This window comes from Barbus barbus, assembly GCF_936440315.1.
Source record: "Barbus barbus genome assembly, chromosome: 7".
In the NCBI taxonomy this organism is placed as follows: domain Eukaryota; kingdom Metazoa; phylum Chordata; class Actinopteri; order Cypriniformes; family Cyprinidae; genus Barbus; species Barbus barbus.
This window is the reverse complement of record NC_136735.1, coordinates 30,689,119-30,712,243: the sequence shown is the minus strand read 5'-3', so window position 1 is coordinate 30,712,243 and position 23,125 is coordinate 30,689,119. Positions and strand designations below refer to the sequence as shown.

Genomic DNA, 23,125 nt, shown 5'->3' with positions numbered 1-23,125 from the left:
ATGGGACACTTGGTCTTAGCATCTGCATTAAAATTAAATGAGCCTTGTCTGCAGTTAGAAGAGGATTATTAACTCTTATGAAGGAAGGCTGCTGTTGCGAACTTGTATAATGACCTTATATGTTTAGACCGTTGTAATGATACACACCAGATGGATTGTTCTTTTCCATACAATGTCTGTGAGAATGTTTGTGAGAATGGTTGCTATCAAGCTCCAAAAACATCATAAAGCATTTCCCATCAATTCTCTTTTGCATTTCTGCATATTTAAATAATAAAATCAATAATTATATATTAATTATATATAAATTATTTATTATTTATAATTAATATATAATTATTGTAATTGGTTTTATTATCATCATTAATTATAATAATTATATATTAATTATAAATAATTATGATTTTTTTTTATATATAAATATAAAAATTATTAATATTAATGATGACAATTATTAATGCTGATGATGATTATTGTCATTAATTTTATTATTAATTCATGCATAATAATTTAATATGGACAATATTCATGATTAACATTTCAGTAATATTATTATTAATGTATTAATATTATTAGTGATGTTTATTATTATATTATTATTATATAAATTAATAATATTCATCCATATTAATTAAGTATTCCCTAATACAACTAGTATGTATAATGGATAATAATAATGATAATAATAATAATTGATTTGATTTATTAATATATTATTTTTTAATTATTAGTCATAATAATGCATGCATAATACTTTCATAATATTAACCATATTTATGATTAGCATTGCAATATTATTATTAATTTATTAATATTATTAGTGATGCTGATTATTATTATTATAAAATAATAATATTAATAAGTATTAATTATTATTGAGAATTTCCTAATACTAATATAATTGACAATAATAGTATTGTTAATACTATACTATGTTAATACTAATACTATGTTAATACTAATACAATATATATATATATATATATATATATAATTATGATGTAATTATGACTTTGTTACGGCAGGTTATCAAATTTCTTACCGTTTGGATAGCAACGACCCCAACAAGTTTACCACGGTTGAGGTGGGATCCAATGCGCGTCAATTCACAGTGACAGGACTGATTCCAGAATCGGCGTATGTTTTCCAAATCACAGCGCGCACTCAAAAGGGCTGGGGACCCCCGGAAGAGGCCATCGTCATAACGACAGAAAAAAGAGGTATGTTTGAAGGGTTAATGTGCGATTGTGTTGTTATCAAATTGTTCACTACTTAGGCTACTTTAGAATTATTTACATTAAGAATGACAAATTGGATGTGACTAAGGCTAAAACCTCGCTGAAACGATCGTACTTTGTGGAGTCAGTTTATCTGAGTCGAATGTCAGCTGATAAAGCATACATGTGGCCCTTCGGAGCTGACTGCATTTAAACCCGAGCTCAAAATTAGCCGTGAGCTGGGTCTGTGACACATGCATATGCCCGGCAGTGACTCATTACACATGTCCCACAGAGCGGCCACAGCCCCCTCGACGACTCACCGTGCCTCAGAAAGGGGTGGAGTCTCATAAGCTGCGACTTCATTGGACGGCAGGGGGAGACGGCTCTTCCCCAGTGCGCTACTTCACCCTGCAGACATTAGAGCTGCCAGACGGCGAGTGGAAGACCCACACATCCTCCATCGGTCATAATAACACCTCCTGGGAGGTGGATAGGTAACACACGCGCACATATCTCTCTCTGATTAGTCTTAACTGCCTGTGCGGCCAACGGCTGGTACAAGAACAGTAACTATTTATAGCATAATGTGCTTTTGCTCTGACAGACAGAAGACAATACACAGGATGGAGGTACACTTGAGCTTGTTGTAAATTGGGCATATGCAGACGTGGCAATAACTGAAGCTATAATTCAACAAGGCAATTTTTTAAATTGCACAACAAGAAAGTAACAAAATTATTTTTTTGGACATGATTGAAAGGGTAATGCCATGTTTTTGGACAATATTAGCACCATGCTTTTTGTTTTGTTTTTAAGTATGGGTGCAAAGGTAATGGCATGTTTTGTTTTTTGTTTACATACAGACAGTATGTGTTGTTGTCTTTAGGACATGTACCATGGTAATACCTTGTTTTTTGGCCTTTTTTCCAGACTGTTTTGGTTTTTTTTGGGGGGGGGGGGTTGTTTTGTTTTGTTTTGTTTTGTTTTGTTTTTACGTACACTATAGCAGTAGCATGGCATTGTTTTGTTTTGTTGTTTTTGTTTGTTTTTTTGTATCACATTATTACTATAGGTTCGACATTAAAGTAAAAGAGACATTTTCTGGACATGTAAAAAAAAAAAAAAAAAAAAAATTCTTTGCGGCATGGTACCATTGCATTACCATATTTTTTATTTAGAAACATACCATCAAAATGTTATTGAATTTTTTTGGGGATGGGCTCAATGCTATTCTCTGAGCTAAATAAATAACACAGTTATAATAATGATTCAGTCCCATGGTATTGATTCCATCACTTTATCCCACAGTAAGGCTACTGGGTGAAAGTGTCAGGGTGAGAATGAAAAGGGTTAAAATTGAAGCATCCTCTATTGGACTGAATCAAACAAAGCTCTTCAATCTAAAAGAGTGAAATTACACAAAACATGTAGGGCATTTTATATTATAGACATGCAGTGACACTGATGAGACATCATTAAGAATAAAAAAGAGAATGAAATTATCAGACAGAGCGAGCGGGAGAGAGAGTGCAATCATAATCAGACTGACCATCGGGTGGCCTGATGTCTAATCACACATCCATTCAGCTCCACCCGCTCACTAACCTGTTTTCTGCTCTCCATCCTCCAGCACTGCAGCACTAGCTCATATTCTTTCACCCTGCCTGTTCGTTCTTCTCATCATCACCTGTCTGATTCATGCTGTCATCTTCGTTCATGTCTCTAAATGTCCACTTGCATTAAGGGTAAAAATATATTGAGCTAAAGGACTTGCCTCCCCGTAACACCATCTTTCTCAACCTGTTTTGTAATGGAACCATGGGAGCATTTCTGCATTCAGCACCACTCGATTACCCACAACCCACATTCCTGTCTTTTTAATTACCCACATATGCCTTTCACTGGCATTCAATGACTCACCGTAAGCCATCTTCTGACTGCAAAGGAGGCACAGAAGATAAGTCTGAAGTGGCATGGATAACATGCAAAAGTGCATTTGCACAGGCTATTTAATGTGGCACAGAGCCAGGAATAATGTAAATGTTTTTATACTGGAATCACGATTGTGAAAATCTGAAGGGAACAATCACTATGCTTGGAGTACAACTGTACTACCCTTACTATTTCTGCATTATATAGTTTGCACTGCTGCTATACACTGTATGCTGATTTGAGAATGCAGACAGTGGCTGAATTGACTGTGTTATGAATTTAAATTTGTATTTAATGTAATCAAATTCATATACATTACCATTATATTGTACGTTACAAAATTTGGAGCCTGTAGGATATTTGAAAGAAGCCTTTCACACACACTCAGGCTGCATTTGTTTAATCAAAATTACAGTAAATCGAAACAGAAACACTGAGAAATATTATTCCAATCTTTTATATTTTATATTCTAATTTTAAATTTTTAAATATTCTTGGCATGGCAAAGCTGAATTTTGTTTTCTTCAGTGTCACATGATCCTTCAGAAATCAATTTATAATGCTAATTTAGTGTTGAAATAAATTTCATATTATTATCAGTGTTGAGTTAAACAGTATCAGTTAAACAGTTGTGCTGCTTAATATTTTTGAAACCCTTTTTTCAGGATTTTTTGATGAATAGAAACATTAAAAGAACTGCATTTATTTAAAATATAAATTTTACTCAATCTCACTGATTCCAAACTTTTTGAACGAGATGTATATTTCATCATATTTAATAAATCTATTTTTATTTTATGGACCACAGTGAAGGACCACTTCATTTCCTGCTTCATTTCATTTCAGCGAGCTGATTATTACATTCTGAATTTTTCCATACTTTATGCAGCAACGTAAATGTCCCTACTGATACTTGCCTATTCAACCATTTATTTCCTGTATAGTTTGTGTGTATATGCTGGTACAGTGCTTTGCTTCAGTTTGTCTCGATTTCTTTCTTTCTCTGCCACACATGCATTTTTCATAATTGCATGAACCGAGTGTTTTGAACCAAGAGGATGTTTGTGTTCAAACCATCTTGATTCTCAGAGAAGTAAATGCCTCCAGCTATTAAAACAGAAATGCCACTAACAGTCCTCGTCTCAACGCCCTAATTATGAACACACACACACACACACACACACATACACACGTAAACACTCACAACGACACGAGCGCCCTCACAGTCCTGATTCTCTAATCCCTAATTGCTCACTTCACACACATGCACACACACAGACTCAAAGTTTCCCTGATGGCCCACTTTGATATACATTACCCACAACCCTGTGTCCCCTTCCCACGTCCCCTCAAAGTTTGAAAAGCAATAACAAATTTATGCAGTTGACTAATATTAACTAATTATAAATGAAAAATTAGCCATTCTTATAAACATGAAAATCTCAAGAAATATTCAAGAGTTTGGTATCTGTTCAAGCACTTGAGCAAGACATTGTGGGTTGAGCAGACATGTCTACTCAACAGATTGGGATGTCTTCTTATGACTATATTTATAAATGCATTTGTATGATCTTACCTGTTGTAGCAAGAGCTTCTGTCTCTGATTTTCTCAAAAGAAGTCTAAAAATGCATCACTTATGGTTCCTGTTGCTACTTGAGAATGATTTAGTGTGTGAGTTGAAATGCATTTCTTTTCTTGTAGGCTGAAGCCATACACCTCTTACAAATTTAGAATGATGGCCACAAATGATGTGGGAGACAGTGCCTTCAGCAAAGAAACTGAACCAGTTACCACTCTGCAGGATGGTAATACTAGATTCTGTGTGTTGTGCAAAGTGAATTATATTTTTTTAGAGTGCTTTTTGGATTTGAGTATTTGTGAAAGGATCTGAGTAGATGTTTTAGAGTATTTGGAGGAGAAAATGTAGATAGAATAGTGGATAGATGAATGGAAGCTTGTCATTGTATCTACATATTCTCAGATACATAGACAGACGATAGATAGATAGATAGATAGACAGACAGACAGACAGACAGACAGACAGACAGACAGACGAACGATAGATAGACAGACAGACAGACAGACAGACAGACAGACGAACGATAGATAGATAGATAGATAGATAGATAGATAGATAGATAGATAGATAGATAGATAGATAGATAGATAGACAGACAGACAGACAGACAGACAGAAAGGCAGACAGACGAACGATAGATAGACAGACAGACAGACACAGACAGACAGACAGACAGACAGACAGACGAACGATAGATAGATAGATAGATAGATAGATAGATAGATAGATAGATAGATAGATAGATAGATAGATAGATAGATACATACATAGATAGATAACAGTTTGATTGAGTCATTAATTGATTGAATGTTTTTGTCTGTGTGTTTAGTGCCAGATGAAGCGCCTGTCATTTTAAACATCAAACCTTCAACCACAACATCTGTGATTGTCCAGTGGCAGGTAAAACATAGTAAAAGATTTAACAACAAGCCCAAATTTTTGAACAGTAAACCTAGTTGCTGTGTGTTATGACTTTGCCTTATCATCAAAACATTGTCTAAACAAGGCATCTTAGAAGGCAGCATAATGTTGGAAGAGTCCTCATGTGGAGAGCAAGCCTGTGATGCTTACAATGCCCACTAAGTTTTGAAACAGCTTTGGCATGAGTAGGTGTCACAGAAACTTTTCCTGTCTTTCCATTTAACTGAAGGTTCAGGGGTTCAAATTGTCCAACAACGTTTAATAGCAGACTTGTGTGCAAAGTATTCAGCTGCCCTCTCAATGTTAATTATGTTTGGCAAGCAGGTTCTTAGCCTTACTCTTTACCCTCTAATTAGTTAGCAGTCGTTTCACGTACCTCCTCTATCTATTCACACACATACGGATACATTTACAAAGCTGGCCTGTTTTGACCCCATCTTAATTAACTTTGCCTATAACACTGATCACATACTAAATAAGACACATCCATAATAGAATAGGAGAGTGAGAACGCATGTTAGAGTGAGTCAGAGTAAGAACAACCAGATCAGGCCTTTACTGACCCGTGGTCTCGGCTAACTTGTCCTCTGTTGATCTGTGCTATCTCTTGGGCTGACGTGTATTGTGCGGTAATTACTTTCTGTCAAAGTCTCGAACTGCTAATTAGCCAGCAGCAGACAGCATAGGCACTGTCTTTAGCATTCTTTCATTAAGTAGCGTCACAGGTCATATGCTGAAAAGTCAGGTGAATATTTCCTAGCCTGAGTTAAATGGACTAATTAAATGGCAGTTTGCTTCTTGGAGACTGACTGAAACTCGATATGTCTGTGTCTGCAGCCGCCTGCAGAGGGAACTGTCAATGGGATTATTGTGGGATATCGCGTGTATTACCGGGAACTTCCACGTGAAAACAGTCCAGACGAGCCAAAGACAGAAACCAACCAATCAACAATCAGTCCTGAGTTCAGAGGTTAGTCTGTCTGTCTGATTGTCTATAGTTCTGTCTGTCTGTCTTTCTGGCAGTCTCAATCTATCTATCTATCTGTCTATTTATATGTCTGTCTGTCTGTCTGTCTGTCTGTCTGTCTATCTCTCTGCTTTTCCCTTAAAAGCTAGAATTTTTGTTTGTAACTGAAATTTTGAATTAGATTTTTTTTTACAAGGTGAAATGTGTTGTTTTCGTAATGGTACCATATTGCTAATATTTTTTTTTTTTACAGTTATAAATATATTTTGTCCATGTTGCGCTACTTTCTGTTTCAGCTGACTGTTTTGTCTTCTGTGAATATTAAACAATGTCCCTTGTGTAATTTCTTTCTCTTATTCTCTTTTTCGCCTCTCTCTCTCTGGGTTTATTTCACAACTCAAACAGCTAAGAGCACTTTTAAGACAGTGAGCAGCCCTTCATTAACAGAATTTGAATTAACGCGTAAGTATATTTTGATATTATTTTAATTGCTGAGTTATTTCAATAGTTGTAATCTTTGAAGTGTTAACAGAGTCACATTCGAGCCCGAAGGCTTTCAAACTCCCTGTTCTATCCTCTGATCTCCTCTACCTCTATAACAAACACTTCCCCTAGTCTTTACGCTTTGTTGTTTAGCCTCTGGTCCTGTCACGATCTGCTGTGAGGAAGGGGAAAAATGTAAATCTATTTTGTTCTCCACCTCATTTCCACACCCTTTATCTCATATCCACGTCCCTCTTTCGTCGCCTAGTTTTGCATTTTTTGGGGGTCTTTTTCTCCGCATTTCTCTAAACTAGTACCCCAACACTCTTTGGCTGCACCTTCCATATTATTTTTCTTCATCTTTATTGGTGTTTTTCAGAGCTCAGCAAGTACAGACGATACACGATTGTCATGACAGCATTTAATGTTGTTGGAGAGAGCCCTTCAAGTGCACCTGTTGAGGTGTTTGTGGGAGAAGCAGGTATGTTTTTATGCCTTATTAAGATCACTTCTATGACTCACCTCTAAAACTTGAACCACAAACTTTGGGAAACCCAGAGTGCTTTTTTGAAGTGTAGTTGTTTGATTTTAAATCAAATATCTGCTCATCGGACCTACTTGGTCTGGTCTGAGCACTTAATGCTTTGGTAATATTAACGAGGAATGCATTTGCACACAAGTGATAATTGAATGTTATATGCAATACTTTCTCAAAGTCACACAACCTGTTTTATCTAGTTATGAGCTGTATGGAAAAGAAAAGTGAGACTTGGATCGTGCAATGTAGACCAATTATCTGCACAACCCATTAGACAACATGCAATGGATCCATTTGCGTGACCTATTGATAGTGTCACAGACCAGTTTCCACTGTGCAGCACAGATCAATTTCACTAGCGATGTGCTGTCTGGCGTGGTATTAATATAAAAACAATCGGTTATGTCTTAAGTGAAGGTAAACAGACATCAGAAATGTGTCAAAATATCAGATATGCTTTACCTCGTTGTGTAAATATAGATAGGAATTGCTGTAATGATATACTCCCTATATACAAGAGCTTTCCCGAATGCTGTATACAGGGCTGGCGCAAGCTCAACTGCCGCTCTAGGCAAAACCCTGCTGTGCAGCCCCCACTTCACTCTCATAATTAAATACAATTTTAAATATGCATGTGAAAGACTGGAGCATTTGTTTATTGATACAACTGCATTAAAATAAAAGCAGACACGGGCATGTTTTCTGATTATTAATTTTTTCCCCCTACTGCAATGTTAAAAAATAAATAATAATAAATAACCACTAGTATAGCTGCAAACGCAAATTAAGTGTACAAGCCTGAAGTGGCCATGGGAAGATTTGGGAGAATTCCCGGTGAGCAGCACAAAACAGCTGGTGTGTGCACAGCTATATTAGTACTCAGGGCTTAATCTGAACAAACCAGGTCTGGATCCGGCACCTCTGAATTCCGATCATCTCATTTGGCGGATCCTCTTCCTCCAATGAAAGACGTTTGTGTCAGGGTTATTATAGTTTTGCATTTTTAAAATAATATTGCTTTCAGTTTTCGCTATAAATTTCAGTTTCGTTTTTATTTATTTATTTATTTTTTGTTAATTTTAGTTTAGTTTTTATTTTGTGGACAGTTTTCTAGCCTATAGTTTTTATACAATTTAGTGTCCGTTTTAATTTTAGTTTTAGTAATTAAAGTTTAGCAGAATTAACAGAACACTTCCAGAGCGCAGACCAAAGACATTTTAAGTTTATTGACGCAAACCACTAGCGACACAAAATTAAAGCATGCTGAGATTGATTAGAAAACGATTATTTTTTATTATTTTATTTAGTTGCTGTTGGTTTCGTTTTGTTTTAGTTTTTCATTTATTTTGATTTGTTTTTTTTTTATTATTTCTTTCTTTTATGCCTAAATGCATTTATTTTCATCAAATATGCCTGCAGTTCTTAATACAACATATTTTACCGTTTAGGCTATACAACTTACATTTAAACTCGTTTAACAAGCATTTTAGAAGTAAAAATAAAACATTTCATAGTCGCAAAAAGACCGATGCGGCTCGTTTAGGTGACTTGGCTTTGCATAAAATAAAATGGTTTACATTTTTAAAGATTAAATGAAACAAACCTATATTTGGCCAAAGAAATAAGTCAGCGGCACTGAGAACTGTTCTCACCCGAAGAAAATATATCTCTGCTCGCACTCATTGCAAACGCAAACGCTGGGTTGTTGCGACTGTCCTATAGGAGCTGGGGTTACACAAAAACTACCCAAACACTAAAAAATGTTGCAATAAAATAACCGTGATTTTTAAAGTATAAGTGCACACTACACTGGTAATCACTTAAGTGGGTCAACCAAGTGATTGCGCGAATGATCCCTTACTCTCCATCCTCTGAAAGAAAGGATGAAATGCATTTGTCCGTGTTTCTCTCCGCCTCGAATCGCGCCCACGGAAAACGCTCAAGAAACAGCATCTCTTCTGCGGCTCGGTATGCTTTCAGCTCGTTTTTTTTTAGTCTTGAGCAAGAGACTGTACGACATTCACGTTACATGATTTGACAGATTTTTACATAGAGAGGGTGACAGTGCACCACATTTAAAGAAATTATTATTCATGTTTTCATAACCGCTGGCCAAATTCAAAAACTAAACTAAAACATCTTTGCGAGCAAGGGGGCCCCCAGGTGTTTCGGGGGCCCTATGCAGCTTGCGTATTCTGCGTATATAGGGAGAATCGTAGCCTATTGACGCCGCTGAGGTGGGGGGGCGGTGAGGGAGCGGCATTACTATGAAGCAAAGTTAATTTTCGATTTAGAATAACTAAGGATATGAGTGCAATAATTCCAAAGGAATGTCCAAAAAATAAACTAAAATATCTGTCCTTTTTGCCGTCCTGACTGTGCTGCCGCCCTACCTAGTTCGCCTATATGCACGCGCCGGCCCTGGCTGTATATAAGACTATATAACCTCTGTTCAGTCTATAAGGCTGAGTTTGTATGTGAAAGTGTGTCTGTCGCAGTACATGTCAAACCTAATTTGATTGTAAACTCATCTGATTTGTAGAGAATTATGAAAGCCCATTACCTAAGCTCATTTAAAAAATGAACCATGTGCGCAAATCAGATTAGTTTGCACATCTGACCTCTCCCAAAGATCTGAATAAGGGATGGCACATCATTAAATATAGCATCCCTCTGGCATGACTTTGACACATAAAGACAACAAGGCCATCTTAATTATATATCTTTCATTATAGGATTGTAGAATGAGCTGAAATGAGAATTTGACACATACAGCCCAAAGTCACACACACTGAACATGACTTGAAGCAACAAATCTATGAACTATAATATATGTGTGTACGGGCTTGGGGAGGAGTGTGTTTATATATTGAAATAGCTTATAGTTATGTACAAGAAAGTTGCATTTTATTCAACTATGTACTATAAAAATAAATATTAATTCATAAATATTTAACATTTTATTAAATTTGCTACATTAATGTATTATGAAAATGTAATAATAAATAACTATTTTACAGGGTTACATATTTTTATTAATTTATGCCCTCCAAGGCTGTATTTTTTTAATCAAAAATACAATAAATACAGCAGTATTATTAAATATTATTCCAATTTGAAATACTATTTTCTATTTTAATATATTTTAAAATGTAATTTATTCCTTTGATGGAAAGCTGAATGTTCAGCATCATTACTGCAGTCTTCAGTGCACATGATCTTTCAGAAATCATTCTAATATGCTGATTGGCTTGTTCAAGAAACATTTAGTATTATTATCAATGTTGAATACAAGTTGTTCTATTGAATATTTTTGTGGAAAATAATACGTTTTTTTCTGGATTCATAAATAGAAAGTTCAAAAGAATATTTTAAATGAATCTATATTTTAAATGATCTTTTAAATGCACTTTTGATCAATTTAATGTATCCTTGCTGTATAAAACAAACAAAATATAATACATAAACCACATACTCTGTCGACTATTTTAGCGCCACAATAGTGGCTACATGAGAAAAAAGGAGAACACCACAAACTTGTTCTTGAATGAAAAGCTGAAGTTCAACAGCTGGCCTGTTTACAGAGACATTATATTTTACCATTTCGGTGTGTCAATAAATCACTAAACCTCTTTCCTTTCAGTTTAGTCAATTATGCCACAGAGAAATATCATCTTATATTTGGCCTTTATGTGAGACAGATGAAGTAAATGGGTTTCCCACTGTGGTAGACTCATCCTGTCCACTGTTGACACATGCACATTTGATTTGTTTGCTGCTCTATTTAAAATCATAAATTGTGTGTGTGTGTGTGTGTGTGTGTGTGTGTGTGTGTGTGTGTTCACAGCTCCTTCAGTGGCTCCTCAGAACATACAGGTGAAATCGGTGTCCTCTAGTCAGCTGGATGTAGAGTGGCAGCCTCCACCTGTCGAGACACAAAACGGAAATATTCAAGGATACAAGGTGATGATCATTTTTTTACCCACATACACAAAATATGATCTTTACAATTCACAAATATTTTAGAAAGGCATAAGATGCTGAAAAGACAAAATAAATGCATTAAAAAGATCAAAAATTGATGTTTACATAAGTAGTGCAGACAGCTGCAAGAAAGCATCCTGTGTGAAAGGCCATAAGACATTAGGTATTAATAATTCTAATTGTTTATTAAATTCAGTTATAAACATTAGGGGGCAGTCGTGGCCTAATGGATAGAGAGTCGGACTTGTAACCCGAAGGTCGCGAGTTTGAGTCTCAGGTCCGGTAGGAATTGTCGGTGGGGGGAGTGAATAACCAGCGCTGTCTCCACCTTCAATACCACGACTGAGGTGAAACCCTTGAACAAGGCACCGAACCCCCATCTGCTCCCTGGGTGCCGCAGCATTGCCTGCCCACTGCTCCGGGTGTGTGTTCTCTACTGTGTGTGTGCGCACTTGGATGGGTTAAATGCAGAGCACAAATTCCGAGTATGGGTCATACTTGGCCACACGTCACTTCACTTTCACCATTCCATGTTTTAATTGTCACATGCATATTTACACCAATAGAAATGACCCATAATTCCCATGCACTCATTGTGTTTGTTACATTGTACACTATGGGTTGATAATTTTAATGCATGAATACATAATGCTCAGAACGTTAATCAGTTGTGAGCCCTGAATTTTATGAAAAGTATTTTCAAAATCAATCAGGCAGTCCATCTGTGTACCAGCATAAATAAACTGTCGTTCATCTGCAGTCTGTCTTCCCTTATCTCACTGTCATCTGTTGATTTCACCGCATTAGCTTTCACTGTTGTTTTCCTATTTACACCATCTGTACATCTGTCTCTCATAGAGATTTGAACAGGAACTGGTTATGAATCCTTCTGTTCAGTCCACAAACACACAAAGTATCAATTCATGGATATACATATTTCATTCAAGTCTAGTTTTAGTGTTTGTATGTGTATTTAAAGAATTAGTTTCCCAAAAATGAACATTTTGTCATCATTTATTCACCCTCATGTTGTTCTGAATTCATGACTTTTTATTTATTTATTCATTTATTTATTTATATATATATTTTTTTTTACCTTGGAACACAAAAGACATTCTTAAAATGTACTTAGTTGCTTAATGAATGGACAGTGCAGTACACTTCCAAAATATAGCACATATATTATAAAAGAAAATCATAAATATAAGAATATACATTAATTTGGGGTACGTATTTTTTTTTAAGGTAATGAATACTTTTATTCATCAAAAACATATTAAATTGATCTAAAGTGATAGTAAACCATTATAATATTAGAAAGATTTCTATTTCAAATAAATGCTGTTCTTTTGAACTTTCGATTTACTAGAAAATCTTGATAAAAAAATATCATGGTTTCCACAAAAATATTAAGCAGCAGTTTTCAAAATTGATAATAAGAAGAAATGTTTCTTGAGCACCAAACCAACATATTATAATGATTTCTGAAGGATCATGTGACACTGAAGACTGCAGTAAATTGAGCTTTGCCATCACAGGAATACATCAAATTTAAAAAATATATTTAGATAGAAGGTATTTTATTTTAAATTGTAATAATATTTCACAATATGCATTTATGTGATCAAATAAATGCAGCCATGGTAAACATAAGAGACTACTTCTACTTTTTTTATAACTGAAATTGCTTGAAATCTTCAAAATATACTGTTTTGTAATGTGGACATTTTTGGGTGAACTATTCTTTTAAGATTGTCTATGTGTCATTCACTTCTTCCCTCAGATCCATTACTGGGAAAAGAACAGGCAGAATGAGACGGAGAAGGAGCTAGTTTTGTTTGTTCCAGATACATCCGTGCACCTGAAGAACCTGACATCCTACACCAACTACCTTGTGCAACTGTCTGCATTTAACACGGCGGGGGACGGGCCGCTCAGTGCAGCCCGTGAAGGACGCACCCTGCAGGCTGGTGAGTCCCACTGAGATCCTGTTATGCTCATCCAGACTCAAGAGCACCAGCCAACCATCCGAGACGTGCAAAGCATTATCTTAGAAAAATTCTGTCATCATTTCCTTCAGCCGTCAGTCTGAAGGTCTGGAATCCATGGCAGCTTTTATTGGCCAAGGCCCGCCCATGAGGGCGTTTGACCGACATGTCAAGCAACCAATCACAGTTAATTTTGTTCAGTGTCACGTTTCAGGGCATGGACATGTCACCACAATAACAGACCAGTATGTAAAACTCTCGTATTTTAAAGATTCCGCGAATGTGCCGCGAAGTTTAAATATTTCACATACTATTGAAAATCCAGCGCTCATCGTCACAGTTGTAAACATAACGGCGTTCTTCTTTCGTGAGGGGGTTTGGCATCACACACAACACGACACACATCTTCCGGAAATCCTGTATAATTCAACCAATCCGATGAGGACTTCGAAACCCCTGAAGTGTTTCTACTTTTGTGTGCATATGCATCAGACGTTCAGCCAACGGTCCGTGTTCGTGACGTCTGAGGCTGAAACTATCATTTCCTCACCCTCAAGTTGCTCCAAACTTGAGTTGCTTCTTCTGCTAAACACAAAAGAAGATATTTTGAAGAATGCAAGTAAACAGTTGCTGGTAGCCATTGACTTATATAGTATACTATGGAAATCAATGGCTACCAGCAACTGTTTACGCACATTCTTTAAAATATCTTCTTTTGTGTTTAGCAGAAGAAGCAACTCAAGTTTGGAGCAACTTGAGGGTGAGGAAATTATGACAGAATTTTAATTTTTTTGGGTGAACTATCCCTTTAATGTTCCAGGTTCATGTTTTGTTGATAGTGCATTTAATTGATCAAAATAAATTGAAATTTCAGCAAAGTTGAATTTTCAGCAGCCATTACTCCAGTCTTCAGTGTCACATGATCCTTCAGGATTTGGTGCTCTAGTAACATGTCTTATTATTATTAAAGTTAAAAACATGCTGCTTAATATTTTTGTAGAAACTGTAATACATTTTTGGATTTCAGGATTCTTTAATGAAAAACAATTTTAAAATAAAAATTATTTAAAACATTATTAATGTCTTTACTGACATTTTTGATCAATTTAATGCATTCTTATTGAATAAAAGTATTAATTTCTTTAAAAGAAAAATCTTACTGAAACCCAATTGTTTGTTATTTATATACTTTATTTAGGGGAGGTCTATGCTAGAATGTTTTTGAGATGTGGTTTTTACTAACTTCTCTCTGTCTTTCTCTCTGAAGCTCCTGGAGCACCCAGTCATATGGTGTTTTCAGAGGTGACAGGAAGCTCCCTGAATGTGTCATGGGGAGCTCCTCTGCAGCCCAATGGAGTGGTGGAAGGCTACAGAGTGGTCTATGAGCCCACCGCACCAGTTCATGGTGAGCAGGATACAAGGAAGAGTAAGAGAAAACATGCAGTAAAATCATTATTCAAACTGAAAAGTACAAAAAAAAAAGTCTTCAATTAAATGTTTTTAGTTTTGAGTACAGGTATATGTTATTCAATATTCATAAAGTCCCTTCATTTGACAGGTGTCAGTAAGACAGTTACAGTGGAGATCAAGGGGAACTGGCAGCGCTGGCTGAAGGTTCGTGACCTGCTGAGGGGTGTGATCTATCGCTTCAAGGTTCAGGCCAGAACTATTAGTTACGGACCCCAATTGGAAGCCAATATCACCGCAGGACCAGTGGAAGGTATGTGTAATAATACTTCCATAATAAATCGCACAATAATCGAAGAAAGAAACATCCCCTGCAGTTACAGACACCAACGCTGGAGGCTTTCTTTGGATTAAATTAATTGTTGAATATGAAATGACTGCATGTAACTGGTGCTTTTCTAAAAAACACTGTCCTAAAACCTTGGACCTACCAGGAAGATGGCGTTTCATTATTTTAATTCTTAGAATTAGTTGAAAATGAAATTAAAATAGGGCTGCTTGAACTTCATGGTTTGATTAGTGCACTGTAATAGGATTGTGATTTCATATAGCCTTTGAGCAATTGTTCATTCTCAAGACACAGCACCTTCATTGTGGTGGGATGCTGGGCCTCACACAGACAGCCTTCAGTTTAAAATGTACTTCAGATGAGATGCTGTTGATTCATGTAGGAACGGTGGACTCTGAGTGGTCAGTATGGATTATGAAGAAGTATGAGCCCTAGTGTAATTGGACAGAATTCTGAGCAAACGATACAGTCTCACTCACTAGCATATATTCCATGGTACTGAATGTCTCATTCATATACCATGGTATTAACATGGTACTCCAGGGTATGCTATCTGTACGTTTCTGGTAACCTTAAAGACCTTGTGGTTGAATGTAGCTTTGTAGCTAAAGACGTCACTACAGAATTTCTTTGCACAAAAAAGTAAATAAATAATAATAAAAAATGTACATAATTTATTAATTAGTGGATGAGTATAAATAGCAAAGCAAATGTAGCCAATGAATTTCCAATATAAAAAATATAGGTTAATTTTGTACTTATACATTTCTGTACTATATTTGTTTATGTTTGTTTGTTTGTTTGTTTGTCGATGAGTAAGACCAGGTAGCAAGGCAAATGCAGCCAGGTTGCAGTATAATTTTTTTTTAATTTTCTACTTAACACTAATTTAAATCAAATAAATAGAACAATTATTGATTTATTTAATGACTTGCAAGTTTACTTAACATTTATATATATATATATATATATATATATATATACTGTATATACATACATATACACTCATTCCCTGAAAACGTAAGCTAGCAAGTGTATTTAAAATGAATTTCTTTACAGAACAAAATGTAATTAATTTCAAATGTATGTATGTATATGTATATATATATATATATGTTTGTGTGTGTGTGTGTGTGTGTGTGTGTGTAATTGTTTTGATGTTGATGGCTTATTATTCCAATAGATAAATAAAAAAAGTACTTAAGGATTACATAGATAAGTAAAGTTTTACCATGGTACATATCCGTATAACCATATCCAAATACTATGGTAATACTATGGTAGTTTTTCCTAGTGATATGAGTATTTTGGTTGGTGATTAGTCATTGGCACTGGAAAAATAAACCGAGAAAGAAAACATTCTGTATCTGTGTTACAGGGAACAAGTAAATTGAAACATGACATTTACGATCAGCTAGTTTATATAAAAGGTGAAAGGATTTGTGGGAAATGAAGTGTGTTAACAGTATACTGAATGTGAGTGTTGTCAGGTCACAGTAGGCAATAAAGAACATGTTTTGAAGAAGATATATCCCTGCAGCTTCAGTGTGACCTTTATGCAATCTAAACCACTTTAGAACAGCAGTGCAGCCTGTCTTACGATCCTTAGTTGCTAAAGTAGTTATTCAGTTATAAAACATTCATAATCTTCCTTCCATCAGCCTAAAGTTTGAAGCCTTTTCTGCAGTCTGAACTGTTATGATTGATAAAAATGGCCAGATCCATTTTAGGAACTGCGGTTTGTGCTGTTATTGATTATTCAGAAAGGAATAATATGCCTTATCCTTCATAGGATCCCCCGGTTCGCCCTTGCAGACCTCAGTCACAAAGTCTGCATCAGCTTTGACGCTTCAATGGTCAGAGGGCGCAGAAGGGGCGGGACCTGTGACAGGATATGTCATTGAGGCTCGTCCATCAGGTAAGCACCACTTTCTAATCCATCTGCTTACTTCACATCTACCCTTGACTTCCTCATTATAAGTTCTTCATCTCGTGCATTACATGGTGTTGTAATACTAGGCTTATTCTCAATTAACTTTCCTCTTTTCACGTCCACCTCTTCCATCTTTCTTCTCCTCTGTGGCAACCAATTACTCCCCCTCCCGTTTTTGAAATCCTACATTTCCAGATGAAGGATTATGGGATACGTTTGTCAAGCATCTCCCACCTGGCAGCTTCTCGTACACCATCAGTCTGGACCGCCTACGCTCAGGTGTGGCCTATGAATTCCGCGTCATCGCAGTCAATCGTTTCGGTTACGGTGATCCCAGTTCGCCTTCCACTGCGATGTCTGGTAATCTTCCTCATTATATCACACCACTGCATTATATTCAACAGTGGTGCGAATGACAACCCACTCAACAGACTCTATGTCTGTCCCACAGCTTTGTTTTTGTTTAGGCTACATCACATTAGATACAGTATTTACCCTGACTAATGACAATTGCATAAATCACAATTCATTTTTTGTAATTTTGCTGTTTATAGTATGGACATTAGTATTCCACTTCATTTTCAAGTATCTGGGAGGCATTCTACTTCAGTGAGGATTTTTGAACTGTGGAGCACCATAGACTCACTTTGTGGCCTCTACTGTCATCTAGTGTCAAACAGCTGAACATTCACTCATCCATAAGTAAATTTAGTGACTTATTTAGTGCTGTTGAAATTACTACTAGAACATTATATTATATTATAGTATATTATATTATTTTATTTTATATTATATTATAAGGTGTGTATTTCTGAAAGAAGTCTCTTATACACACTGAAGCAAAATACAGTAAAAAACTGTAATATTGTGAAATAACATTACACTTAAGAATAACTGTTATCTATTTTAACATTAGAAATCTTTCTAATATGCTGAATTGCTGGTCAAGGAACATTTCTTATTATTAATAAAAATGTTGAAAACAGTTGTGGTGCTTAATGTTTCTGCAGATACTGTTGTACATTTCTTTTTAGGATTTCTTGCAGAATAAAAAAAACAGTATTTATTTGAAACACATCTTTTGTAACATTACAAATGTCATTACTGTTATTTTTTTATAAATTTAATGCATTTTGGCTGACTAAAAGTATTAATTTCTTTTAAAAAATAAGGCAGCGGCTATTTGCACTAAGTGCAAATAGCATATTTTTGTAGTGACAGATGCTATTTACACTAAGTGCAAATAGCTATAGATTCTATTTACACTATGTTAAAATAGCAAGATGTTCTGCTATTTATACTACTTATTGCAAATAGTGGCAATTATCTGCACCTCAGTATTGTAGTACATTATAAAACAGTACGCAATAATAACGTACTGAGTGTAAATTATCATTTTAATTCAGATTTATTAAATGGTTGCCACCTTATTGGGACAATAAAGCCCTCCCTACAGCTACCCTAACCCTACCCGATACTTTATTTTCAACTTTTTGATTATTTCCTTAATTTTTATTGAAAATAAATGCCTTTCTGATGCGATATGAGATTTGAAAAGGGAGAAAAAAATGTTTGGCAAAAGGTGGGGTCGAACTCGGGTCGATCGCGTCAAAAAGCATGTGCCTTACCATCTACGCCACTGAAACTGATGTTGAACTGACTTCTTTTTTTATTCTTGACTAACTCAATCACACGTCAGTGGGCGGAGTTAGTGTAAATAGCCTTTGCCAATAAGATGGGCTATTTGCACTTAGTGTAAATAGACACTCCGAAAAAATAAATGCAATGACCTCAAACTTTTAAACTGTAATTTATATAATATAATAATAAATTTTTCCCATGATGGATGGAATGTCAACTGTAAAATTGCCTTATGTTGTACTGTAATGCAGAATTGTTGTCTGTTGTTGTAGCTCTGTCTGAAACACCTTTCTATGAGGAGTGGTGGTTCCTGATCGTCATGGCTTTGATCAGTCTCATTTTCATTCTGATGGTTGTGTTTGGTTTGCTCCTGTTGGGACAGAACAAGAAGTACAGGAGCTGTGGAACAGGTGAGACTAAACAGAATAATATAAATTGGGAATATATTGTATTGCACTGAAACTGCTTTCAGCACTGAACATTCTGTTTTCATTTACTCACTCTCGTGTTGTTCTAAACCTGTATGAATTTGGGCTAATTGTTTAAACCGTAATAGGCAAAATAATGGATATTAAAACTAAAACTATCTAAAGGGATACTATAATATGTTTATGGTGATTAGTCGCAAGAGGGTTTTTTGAGGTACCAAATAGAGCTTTGTGGAACAGATGAAAGTACTGTCACCTGATACAATCACTGTACCTTATACCACAATACTTCTGCTTCCTACACAGTTTCTGGAAGTCTTGCTTTAAAGATTTTAAGTATTTGTAGTTATTCCATCTGAGTCGCTTGTGTAACTGTTGGGGGAAAATGTAATACTATGAAATACTAAAAAATGTAATAGCTCATAGTTAATCAGTCAACATATCCCAGTGTTTGTTGTCATTACTTGGATGTAATTCCTCCTACAGGAAAACACATTACTACAGTAGAAGAGTCTGTAACTCTTGACAATGGCGGCTTCACGGCTCTAGAGCTGAACAGCAGACATCTGAACGTGAAGAGCTCTTTCCTGAAGAAGAATGGAACAAGGTGGGGTTTTGTCTGAACTGCTATTTATATATCAGAAAAGTCTATTTTTTCTACTGAATTTAATGATATTTGTCGATTTTTAAGATTCAGTGAAACATCAAAATTTCTACTATTAAAATGTATCACCACATACAGTTTTTCTTGAAATAACTCTTCTGTGGATATGCGCAAGCAGTTTGTAAAAATGTTATGCTTTCTTCAGGTCTCCTCCACGGCCCAGTCCAGGTGGTCTGCACTACTCTGATGAAGACATCTGCAACAACTACAACGGGGCTGTTTTAACAGAGAGCACCACCCTCACAGAGAAACCCACTGAGCTGTCAGAGTCAGAGGTGAACACACTACACCAATAACGCATGACTACACACACATAAACAACTTCCATGGGGTACGATGAAGTTTTAGAGACACCTTATGTCTTATTCATCATTACATCTTTTGAACTTCAGTCAAGTGTGAGCTGCTTAAGGCAAATTTACTTATTCTAAAACAGAACTTGGTAACACTTCAGAATAGGGAACACAATATTCACTATTAATTAAGAGTTTTCCCTCAGTAAACTCCTAATTTGCTGCTTATTAATAGTTAGGTAGGTAGTTGTTAAGGGATAAGATTAAGGGATCTAAAATATGATAATGCAGAGTAAGGCATTAATATGTGCTTATTAAGTACTAATAAACAGCAAATATAGTTAATAGTGAGAATTGGACCTTAAAATAAAGTGTTACCCAGAACTTTAAAATGTTAAACATATGAAAACGAAAAATAAATAAACAGTTTTTGTTTATTTTTTATTTAAAATAAAGAATTATTTGAAATGTTGTACAATCACATGAGATGAATACTACCGCTATATGGGACATACTGTTTGTTTGGTTTGATTGCTTCTATTGTCCTCATTTGTAAGTTGCATTTGTAAATGATTAAATGTAAATGTAATGTAATATCTGAGGCTGTTTTATTCTGCACTACTAGTCAAAGGTTTGGGCACCCTTCACTAAAATATATTTTTTAATTGTTCCAGTTTGAAAATCTTTTGATATAAAGGCGTACCTAAATGCTTGGAATTAGTTTGGTATACAAAGACATTCTGCTCACGAATTAATTTCTTTATAAAAAGTAAAATAATGGAATAATAACTACTAATTAAAATAGCAAATTATTTATTATTTAGAAATAAATTATTAGTAAAATAAATTAATTGGATTTGTATTGAAACGGACACATTAAACTGGATAAATGATTGTAGAATAAATGAAAAATGGTAATAAATATTATGCAAAAAGGGTATTTTAGGGAGACCTGCACCTGAAAAAAATGTGATCGTGGCCATGAATTAAGAATATGTTGTTTGTTCATTGGACGTGACCACAACTTCATTAAATCAAAAGAAAGGAGAAATTGAGTACAATGTAGCCACAATGTATCTAAAACGAGGGAATGAGTTAATAAGTCGTGGCCACAATTTAACTAAAGTGTGGGTACAAATTAATAAAACGTGGCCACAAATGAATGTCAATGTCTTTTCACCACTTTATAAGGCTCAGTTGCATTTCTGCAGTGGCATCTGAAACTGAAAACAACATTGCATAATGCTTCATCCATGCCAGTAAGTGTCACTATAGAACCTATAGGACCACCATTGTATTGATCAGCCAACAAAAACTTACTTTGTCAGGTCACAGTCACATCCACACTGTAACTTTACTGTCTGCTCTTTTTCTCTCTGGTCTCGACCCGTCCCGTCACCCCTCGTGTAAAGGTCAGCGACAGCGACTACGAAGACGAGCAGCCCAAGCACTCATTCGTAAATCACTACATGAGCGACCCCACCTATTACAACTCGTGGAAGCGGCAGCCCAAAGGCATGAAGACCGGAGGAGGGTACGAGGAATGTGCCATGACGGATGCAGAGGGGGGGTATTATCAGACTGTGGTGACCCAGCACAGCGTAGGGGGCGTCTACACCCCCACAGGGCAGCCCGCACCAGGAACACGCACTCCAGTTACTGGCTTTTCCTCATTTGTCTAATGAACTTGAAACAAACGAGTTGAGCCCTAAAATGGGACGAATCAAACTGTTGTGCTGGTTATTTAAAGTTTCTCATTTCCCCCGAAATGTGTATTTTAGGCCTCCTCTCTTGAAGGAAGGGAGGAGAGCATTGAAGTATCTTATTGTTAACGTGTTAATGATTTTTGGGTGGATTTTGGCAGATTAACCGTGACCCAGAAGAAGCGGAGACTTTGCACTGTGAGAATCTTTAGTAAGAGGTGGTATTCATTTTAAAGACTCAAAGACCCTCAAAGACGGATGAAGGAAATTCCTTTGTTATGAATTCCCGTTCCATAGCAACTTTCCGGGATTAGTCGTGATGTGTGGGCAAGCACACTCTTGAGTGATTCATTGACTCTCGCTCTGATCTCCAAAACTCTAATTGAAGTTGAAACATCAGCTGAAACTTGTACAGTGTGTGGTAGACTGGAACAACAATGTGTTTTGTGTGTGGTTTTTTTTCATGTTGGGGACGGGCGGCTTCATTCTGGACAAAATGCAGCACTGAAAATACTGCCTTTGCACACGTATTGCTCTCTTAAACCAAAAAAGTGATGCTTTAAGAGGGAAAAGAAAATGTGTGCTCGCAACAGACCGTTTTCTTAGGTTAGCAATACTGTATGTAAAATATTCTGTATGTGTGTATATTTTTAGGATCAATTTTGTACAAAAAGGAAACGTTTTTACTGTAGAGTAGATTTGTGCCAAGTCGATGTAGTTCTTTAGTGATACCCACAGTGGATCATTTCAGCAAGTCACAATCCGCACTGTTTGTTTGACTGGCTTGCAGTGTATGTACAATCCAGTCACCCAGAGAGATGATAAGAAATGTGCCACAATGTCTCTCTATCCCAAATATACACAGATTTCTCATCTCCTTCAATGTTGAACAAATATTTATTTCAGTGTGAAAGAACATCAGTGCTAAATTAAATACAGTACATGCGATGGAAGACGGGTGGTTAAAGATCTGGGCCGGTAACTAAAGGATTATAATGCTATAGTGATACATTCAAGTACTTCTAAGAATGAATCAGAAATTATAATTATGTTATCATGCACATTCAGGTCATTTTAGATAGAGAATAAAAAGG

General features: G+C 35.9%; 1 protein-coding gene across 1 annotated transcript in view; it reads left to right on the top strand.

Annotated features, from left to right (window-relative positions):
• LOC306872729 (protein sidekick-1-like) overlaps positions 1 to 22,913 on the top strand; it is a gene marked incomplete at its 5' end in the record, with an annotated part of 43,816 nt that extends 20,903 nt beyond the window's left edge. Inside the window, 17 exons of the mRNA XM_079421490.1 lie at positions 1,026 to 1,220; positions 1,513 to 1,714; positions 4,855 to 4,958; positions 5,562 to 5,632; positions 6,491 to 6,623; positions 7,026 to 7,082; positions 7,483 to 7,584; positions 11,489 to 11,604; positions 13,409 to 13,595; positions 14,881 to 15,018; positions 15,172 to 15,333; positions 17,162 to 17,287; positions 17,498 to 17,662; positions 19,216 to 19,353; positions 19,858 to 19,978; positions 20,181 to 20,310; positions 21,741 to 22,913. Of these exons, the coding sequence (XP_079277616.1) occupies positions 1,026 to 1,220; positions 1,513 to 1,714; positions 4,855 to 4,958; positions 5,562 to 5,632; positions 6,491 to 6,623; positions 7,026 to 7,082; positions 7,483 to 7,584; positions 11,489 to 11,604; positions 13,409 to 13,595; positions 14,881 to 15,018; positions 15,172 to 15,333; positions 17,162 to 17,287; positions 17,498 to 17,662; positions 19,216 to 19,353; positions 19,858 to 19,978; positions 20,181 to 20,310; positions 21,741 to 22,010 (2,417 nt within the window). The 3' untranslated portion in view covers positions 22,011 to 22,913. The remainder of the gene's footprint in view (positions 1 to 1,025; positions 1,221 to 1,512; positions 1,715 to 4,854; positions 4,959 to 5,561; positions 5,633 to 6,490; positions 6,624 to 7,025; positions 7,083 to 7,482; positions 7,585 to 11,488; positions 11,605 to 13,408; positions 13,596 to 14,880; positions 15,019 to 15,171; positions 15,334 to 17,161; positions 17,288 to 17,497; positions 17,663 to 19,215; positions 19,354 to 19,857; positions 19,979 to 20,180; positions 20,311 to 21,740) is intronic.
• Between the last annotated feature and the right edge of the window lie 212 nt (positions 22,914 to 23,125).